The 9,090-nt window shown below is 37.5% G+C and overlaps 1 protein-coding gene across 1 annotated transcript in view; it reads left to right on the forward strand.

Moving 5' to 3' along the window:
• Positions 1-6,112, forward strand: part of neurl1b (neuralized E3 ubiquitin protein ligase 1B) — a 45,242-nt gene extending 39,130 nt beyond the window's left edge. Inside the window, exon 5 of the mRNA XM_052014632.1 lies at positions 278-6,112. Within this exon, the coding sequence (XP_051870592.1) occupies positions 278-522 (245 nt within the window). The 3' untranslated portion in view covers positions 523-6,112. The remainder of the gene's footprint in view (positions 1-277) is intronic.
• The last annotated feature ends 2,978 nt before the right edge of the window (positions 6,113-9,090 follow it).

Here is a 9,090-nt window from a genome sequence, read left to right on the forward strand (position 1 = left end):
CATAGATGTAAAAACATAGTAACGTTTTGCATTTTTGAAAGGGTAGTTCCTTGACAGTTTTAGAAATGTAGGGCTGTGTGTTACTTTGGCTTAAGACTTTCCACTTTAATCTTGTCACCTATTTATAACACCAAAAAGCACATGAGAATTTTATTACTTTGTGAATGCTCTTTTTGTTTTGCTTCATACATTTTTTATTCAGTTTGAATATTTCTGCTCTTTTGCTGTATCGTAGCTTGGGGTATGGATTGATGATGTTTTTTTCTGTTTTCCACAGTGACTGCACCCAGCTCTCCACTGAGCCCTCAGTTGTCACCATCTTTCTCCCCGCCTGATCCACCTGATAGCAAAAATGGCGAGTGTGCCGTTTGCTTCGACAGTGAGGTTGATACGGTTATTTACACCTGTGGACATATGTGTCTCTGCTATGACTGTGGTCTTAAGCTGAAGAAGCAGATCAATGCCTGCTGCCCCATCTGCAGGAGAGTTATAAAGGATGTCATTAAGATATACCGTCCATGAGAAACCTGGCTCCTACAAGGACTGTTTCATAGTCCACACTATAATTTTTTTTAAACATAGAGTTTTTATAGATAAGGAAAGCTTCTATTGCTCACTCTTATTTCATCTATATGCATTCACAAAGTCTGGCTGTAAGTTTATTTGACTAATTTTCTCACACTCTCTCTCTCTTACTCTTCTTCCTCTATACTCTGTCTATTCCTGTTGCCAGTCACCTGCATATAGAAAACCAAGCTGGCTCCACACATCTCCAGCAGTGGCAGCGACACCACTCTATGTTTAACCAACATGTTCTGCAATTTAAATGGAGAAATTTGGACATTATATAGCACTTCAACTGAGCACAGCTTAAACTGACTTAACTAAAATGCAGCAAATCAGATGAAGAGCAACTTCCTTTTAATTTGCTTTCTTGTCTATGATTACAACAAGAAAAATATCAATCATCGACATAGACCAATAAATTTGAGAAAGAAATGTATTTTGCCATATTTATCACCCTGTGTTTTGATCACACCAAACACAATATCCCCAAACGACTAATCATAAGCAGGATATTTTCCACAAGCAGTTACCTGTTGGTTTGCAGAGGTTAGAGATGGGTCTTTCCTTGCAAAGACTAATATTTGTCATGTTTGATTCATAGACAACAGCCTGCAATTTGTTTTTAAAGAAAGCTCAATTGTCACACTCAACTGTGTCTTCAGTGTACATTTTGAAATTAATCTGAAGAAGAGACACGCTCTAACAGATTAATTCAAATAAAATTGCAATTCTGTTGTTTATGTTACATGCATGCCAAAATTTAAAGCTCGCCAGTGGTGATGGGGCTCAAATTTATTTTGTTTAAGTGTTCTAAACAACAGGCAGTGACTAATCAAGGATTGAGGTGTTTGATTCGTTCAGTATAATGACTAAAACTGCAATACCTCTTTTTGGCATAAATGCAAATTCAATAATACTGTCAAAACTAATGACAATTACCATAACTTGCCCCTTGATTTTATAATAAGTATCATTTTAATATTTTTTTTAGAAATTGGCCTTTTTATTGGAACTGCTGATAGAGACAGTTCATGTGTTTTGGTTCTACGTCAGCTGGTCCGAAAGTTGTGCGTCCCTGTCAGAAGGAGTTGAGACTTGCAGCTTCTTTTACCTTATGGAGATCTGTCTCCCCACGATCCATGGGTCGGTGCAAGGAAGAATTAATTCCATGAAAATGGAAGAAAATTAAAATGGGAAGCCATTCTAGAGGAGCTTGGTTCAATTATGTGAAGTTTAAATTGATTTGTATATTGCAGAGTTCAGGCTAACAGGCCAGTGAAGGGATATTGCAACTTTAGCATGACTTTAACAGGTATGAAGTTTTATGCTGGATTTTTTTCTGTGATGATTCAAAGCTACAGGTGCCTTACATAGGAAGGTGATGCACTTTTTTTCCAATTTCCCCATGAACTCTGACTGCCACTATTATAGACTCACTGATTAAAGGCAAAGTAGTTTTATAGAACTCACGTGACAACCACAAAAATATTTTCCTTTTGATAATGGAATGAAAATGGTATGTAACACAAATATATTTAATATCTTGCCTAATTTACTGACTTTGTACAAAAAAAAGTATCTAGTTTCATTAGCTTATTGTTTCAGTATTGAAGATGATGGCATATATCCTAAACTTCAACAAAAACTTTGTAAAAATTTTGCCTGCAATATATAGCATAAAGCATTTTAATTTGGGGTTTTTTTGCACTTAATTTAAATGGTTTTGTTGTCCAAGGTTGTGTTTCTGTGTGTGACACTGATAGAAAGTGAAGAAACATAGATTACTTGTGTGTTTGTGTGTGCTAGCACTGTGAATGGTAAGATTAATAGATCAGTTATAAAGGACAGAATGAAAAATGTGAGTATCTCATTTACCTAGGCCTGACCAGATTGCCATTGAGAACTGAATAGTGGTTACAACATATGGTAACACATTCTTTTAGGAAAATATGAACAGGTAAACAATAAATCTTTGAATAATTTTTCAAATTAAAATTAGGATTTATATCTGTAAATAAGGGTATGTGGTTTTGCTTTCTTCTCACTTTATATTCCTCAATTCTATCCCGGCATCATTTACATGCACATTGTTACTTCTAACTCTTATGGCACAACTACCTGACATGACTGGTCAATTCAGTTCAATATTTACTTTCACTATAGAGCTTGTTTGTTTCTTTGCAAGTGCTATTCAGTTGTAAAGCTATGATTCCCACTATTCATGATTTTAATGTGTCACTATTATCAATAAACAAAGGAGTCGTGAGCCATTTGTGTTCTTTGCATCTGCCTGAAAGTATGCATCAGAGAATTGGATTAAGAGACATTTCTCAATGAAGGGTTAGAAAGCTTTGGGAAATGCACTAATATTCTGCCCTAGAAATGTAGGTTTAGTGTAAATAATGAACATTGTCAGAAAGCCGAGAAATGAAGAGGGTGGCAGTGCTGCCAGCACCAGAAAGAGCATGCAGGTATTATTTTTATTTGCTTGATTTAAAGAAATAAAGGTAGAATATGAATTTTAAAAATCTTTCATGACCTCAGGTTATACCGAAGTGTTTCACTATGTGCAATAGTTTGAAATAAAGACTTTTTAATAATGTGGAGAAACCTGTTAAATTAAACAGAGCAAGCTTCAACAAATTTCTTTGAGATAAATACTGTAACTAGATATTCTGTTTTTGTTGCTGTTTGTTGAAGTATAAATATCGGCCGTAACATAAAAGAAATCTCCTACTCTTCTTCATATAATGCCATGGGATATTTTATGTCTGAGGGGGAAGATTGGGCCTTGGTTTAACACCTCAAAAGCTTTCTGCATCAAAGTGTTGTTCTAGATTACGTCTTCAAATCTCCCATGTTGATCATCAGTTTTCCAGCAGATTTTGCCTGGATCTAACTTTTTCTTTTCTTCCTTCCTCTCACTTCTCCTGAAAACATTGGCTCAAGCTGGTTTAGTTCTATTACAGATGCTATCTGTGATCATCTTTCACATGCAAGAGCTAAAAGAGAGTAAGTGCCAGATTATATGGTAATAAAAGCATTAGAGTTGAGCAAAGAGCAAAATTCTGCCGATTGAAAATCTGAAATGGAGCAGAAAATGCTGGAAATATTCAGACAGCCTCTGTGAACAGAGAAGCAGTTGATGCAACAGGTTGATGTTTAGAAATAGAAACAGGTTTCTATTTCCAGCATTTTCTGCTTCATTATTCTGCCTCCTCCCCAAATCTGCACTGATTTTGTTTTATGAGTGGGTACCTCGTCTAGTTTTCAGCTCCCCATTTAGCACATATGGATTAATTCTAACACCCACCATTAGTCCCCACTTCTGCTGTCAGTGTTATGTCAATACAATGCAAGCCTTTTGAGGAATGATCATTTCAGAACCTATTAACATTGCAGCACAATGGTAACATTTTACAAATTACTGATTGTTTTATGTCAAGACTTGCATCCGCAGTGTACCACATGTGGCCTATGGGTCATATCCAGCTTACAGGACACATCCATCTGGCCTTTCTGCACACTAGCTGCCTCACAATCCCATGAGGTCAGCTTTAGTCTCATTAGGCAACTCATATGCCCAATATGCCAGCTGCCCCAGCCACATTATGAGACCTGAGCCATAAGATTTTCTTCTGCCCTGTGAGATTTGCTGCTGTCCAGTAGGTCCTAATGCTCATGGTGTTAACTTTCTAATCACAACTGATTGAAAAATGGGTTTTATATGAGGCTTAATAAGAAGTAGGTTACGTTACTGTGAAACTACAATACACAACATAATACCTGCCTCAGGGTCTCCCTGGAGTCTGATTTTTGATTGGACAATTTAAGTAATCTTTATTCCTCACAAATCAGAGGAAGACTCAAGTACTTTTAAAGTGAACTTCAGTAATGTTGATGTCACTGGTAAGGTGGAAAGGAACTCTGGAATGTGACAAGTAGAACAGCAAGGGGTTGGTAAGAGGAACAGTGAGAACTGTGGCATTTGTGTCTTTAAACATGACTAAAGTTATCAGAATCTGGTTATGTATGGTAAAATAAAACAGGTTTTTTGTGAGGGTCCTTGGAAGTGGCTTAGATTGTAAATCTGGCTCCCTCCTAAATAAAAGGCTGTGCACCACTGATTTACATGATTAGTTTTGCTTTAACACAACTGCACACTTCATACTTGTTCATTTTTTCTCTGTTTAATGTGTTACCACATGAATAGGGCCAGTGTTCCATGTAATAAAGATGACAGTTTTTAACTTTGTAATACTGCTGTCATCTTTTTTCAAGATGCGCTTCACAGTGTGTGTAACGTTGTAAGCTTCGATAAGGTCTAAAGGAATTGGGTGTCGGGTTGATTGAACAATTCTTAGAGTTTTTTAAACTACGTTTCTGTTCTCAGTCCTCAAGGTTTCAAATTGTTATCTATCTGGATTTCCACTACAGTATCTGCATCGCTTTCTTGGTTTCTGTCTTGTTTCAGAAACATTGTAACTTAGTAAAGAAAAATTGAGGCACCAGCATTAGTTGATTTGTAAGCAGTTTTGGCATCTATCTTACTTAGGCTCGAAAGATAATGGTCCCAATTTTAACCTCCTGATGGTGTAATGATTGGATGTCAACATATGACATTGTTATCTGTGGAAAAGTTTGATTTTATTCCTGAAGTGTATTAGCATTACTGATCAGACTTCATAATTTTTTTTGTATTTACAGAGAAAATTCTGCAAAAAAAATTATGTGGCTGTTTGAAAAAAAACTTTGATGCAAGTTTGTATGGTCATAGTTATTTACCATCCCTTGATTTGATTATGTAGAGCAATAATTTACATGCAGCTTTTTAGAACCTTAATATCTCAGTTGACCAACACATACCCACAACTTTGCCTGTCATTGCCACAAATCAAGGTTAAAATGCTGCCCATTATCTGAGCATATTGCTTTTTTTGTAGGAGCTGGGAAAGATGCTTTGTTTCAATTAACTTGTGTTTTTGTATTTGTTAATTAGGAAAGAGCAAATTATATGGATATTCCCTTTACTAAGAGCATAATATACCAATATTTCAGATATTTATTGCCGAGCTAAACCTGACAATACATGAGTTGTGTTATTTTTATACAGAGCAGTGATTAAAATTAACCAAACTAATGTCAGGATGAAAATCGCTCAAAATATTTTGATAGATTAAAAATTGATTCCTATCTGGGCTTTAAATATGAAAACAAGTAAATGAAAATGAAATGGCAATGTCTCAAAGGGAGTATCAGATAAGAGTTCTTTCTCTCATCCCTTTTTGTTGTGAGTTAATTTTTAAAAAATCAGAAATTATGTTCCTGATACTTTTTGTAAAGCAAATCACTTTGTTGATTCTGGTTCTTAATAAATACATATTGTACAGTTTCACAGTAGACTGCTTCACTATGTATACTGGTTTTTTTCAGAAAAATAATGCAGTTTTGTTGCTGTTGTAAACAGTTGCATAATTGTGACATTCCTTTGTTCTGTGACCAAATGCTTCCCATGTTGCTCACATGATCAGGCATATAAAGTCTTTTTGAGACCTATTCTGTGGCATTTAGTTTGTTTGTTATATCTTAACCAACTCATAACAAATTATTGCTCTTTCACCTACTCTAGATTCTCTAGGTTTCACAGTCCCTCAGGCAAGGACTAACCCTCAAATTAGCAAATACAAATTGTGGTTGTTGGACATGAAATATTGCTTTCCGTATAAGTTCACTTTTCACTCAATTTGTCTCCTCTGTTATCATGTGCATAAAATAATGTCTCCTCATTGAATGTTATCTGCATGTGAAAAGTGTTTTCCCATCCAGTCCCCACCCTTTATTAATCACTCTTTAAAATATTAACGATTGCTGATGGCAAAATTTGTCACTAGATCATATTCACTGTGCATGCCAATTTATCTCAAATGAAGTGTCCAAAGAGTATGCGGCTTACAATAAAACGTCAATAATCCAGCACCCTTGATACTTTGATGGTGCCAAACTTGCAAATTTCCTGGACTATTGAAATTAATACCCAAACACAATCGTATTTCACTTTTTTTTAACATGTTACTCAGTAGCATAATACACTTTCAATGATCCCACTGAGTTTAAAGGGAGCAGGAAGTTTACAAGCACACTGGACCCCAGCTCTGTGTTATTATGTGTTATGATGTAGTTATAATAAAGAACTATGCAAGGGGTCACATGGGGGAACAGGAAGTGGCTGTAGAAGAGCAGGAAAGCAAGCCAGCCTGTCTGTTGCAGCCAGTCTGTTGTTGTTTTAATAAATGTTCAGATGTAAAACCCACGCCAGGTTTGTCTCTTGATGAAGAACAAACATAACATGGTGTCAGAAGTTGGTGTGGGGTATGAACAAGAGAGTAGATGAATACTGTGTGCATTTGAGAAATAGACTCAGTGGGTATGAAAGAAAAGCTGTAAAAAGACGGAGAAAAAGCTGGCCAGTGTGGGAGGGAGCACATTGTTCCTGAAGTTCAGCAGTCACTGGATTTGCCAAGAGAGATTCAGATGAGAGGCCGAGAGTTCCTGTTATGGATAAGCTAAGTCCTCCCAAGCCTATGCAGTTTACTGGCAATCTAACTGATAATTGGAAACACTTCAAACAGCGATTCAACATATATTTAGATGCTAGTGGAGCGGGAAGGAACAATGAAAAATTGAAAGTGTCTATTTTTCTGCACGTGATTGGCGAAGATGCTTTGGACATCTATAACAGCTTTCAAATTGATGAGACAGCTTTTGAGTTGGGCACTTTGTTGGAAAAATTTGAGGAGTATTTTATCCCAAGTAAAAACATCACATTTGAGAGATATAAATTTTTTTCCTGTGACCAATAGGAAAATTAGCTTCGACCAATACTTAGCTGAGCTTCACCCACTGAGTAAGTCTTGTGAATTTGGAGATTTGAGAAACTCACTAGTTAAAGACAGAATTGTTTGTGGAATTCCAGATAAGGGACTCAGAGAAAGACTGTTGCATGAAAAAGATTTGACCCTGGAAAAGGCGGTGAATATGTGTAGGTCAGCAGAAACCACACGAGCACAAGCTAGGGAGCTGTACAGAGCAGACACAACAGTACATGCTGTGAAAACAGAGAAGCAGCTCCCAAGGCATTTCCAAAAACAACAGCAAAGCAAAGAGGAAGGCTCAAACAGCATATGCAGCAGATGTGGAGGTAGACACATTCCAAAGATGAGTCCTGCTTATGGGAAGTCCTGCAATAGCTGTGGGAAGAAGAATCACTTTGCAAGGTGCTGTACAGCTGGGGCTAACAAGAGAAAGGTGCACACAGTTGATGAGAAAATGGAGGAATTCTTTGTGGATTCTGTACAGACTGTGGCTGCTGGTAAAACAGAATGGATTGTTCCAGTAACTGTGAATGAGACAGTAATTCCATTCAAGCTTGACACCAGAGCTCAGGTGAATCTGTTATCCATGGATGATTATAAGACTCTCACAGTAGAGTAAGATATACCCTGTGAAGTTAAAAGTGACAGGCTACACTGGAGAGAAAGGTCCAGTAAAAGGGGGCTGTATGGTGACCTTTAAGCACAAGGGGCAGCACTTAAAATCACAGCTACTGATTGTAGAAGAGAGAGTACAGCCAATATTAGGTCTGAGTGCATGTGAAAAGCTCAACCTAGTGAAAAGAGTTTTCAGAGCAGTTTCACATACCAAAGATGTCCACACAATATTCATGGAAGAGTATGCAGATGTCTTTGAGGGGCTCGGATGCTTACCTGGTGTACACAAAATTCACATAGATGAGGCAGTGGCTCCTGTTGTCCATGCATGCAGGTAAGTTCCATTTCAACTTAGAGCTAAACTTAAACAAGAACTAGCACACGTGGAATGGATGAATGTCGTACAGAAAATTGAAGAACCAACAGATTGGGTGAGTTCACTGGTCATTGTGCAAAAGAAAAATGGAGCATTGCGGATATGTCTAGACCCAAGAGATCTCAATAAAGCCATCAAGAGAGAGCATTTTAAATTGCCAACACAGGAGGAGATCATGTCCCGGTTTTCAGGTGCCAAATGGTTTAGCAAGCTCGATGCATTGTCTGGGTTTTGGCAGATGAAGCTTGATGAGGCAAGTTCGAGACTGTGTACTTTTAACACACCACAGGGAAGATATCGCTATCTTCAACTGCCATATGGGATCCTGTCCGCACCAGAAGTCTACCATAAAACCATTTTTGAGGGCATACCTGGTGTAGAGACCATGATGGATGACATCATCGTCTGGGGGTCCACCAAGGAGGAACACGATACTCGACTGAGACAAGTGCTTGATGTGACAAGGAATGTCAATTTGAAATTAAATAAAGAGAAATGTGAGTTTGATGTTAAGACACTGACCCTCATAGGAGATGTCGTATCTGAAGAGGGAGTGAAGCCTGACCCAAGAAAGACATCAGCCATTGAAAACATGGAGAAGCCCCAAAACAGAGGAGGTGAGACGCTTCTTAGGGATGGTGACTTACCTGGCTAAGTTCA

Source organism: Pristis pectinata, chromosome 4, assembly GCF_009764475.1.
Source record: "Pristis pectinata isolate sPriPec2 chromosome 4, sPriPec2.1.pri, whole genome shotgun sequence".
NCBI lineage: Eukaryota > Metazoa > Chordata > Chondrichthyes > Rhinopristiformes > Pristidae > Pristis > Pristis pectinata.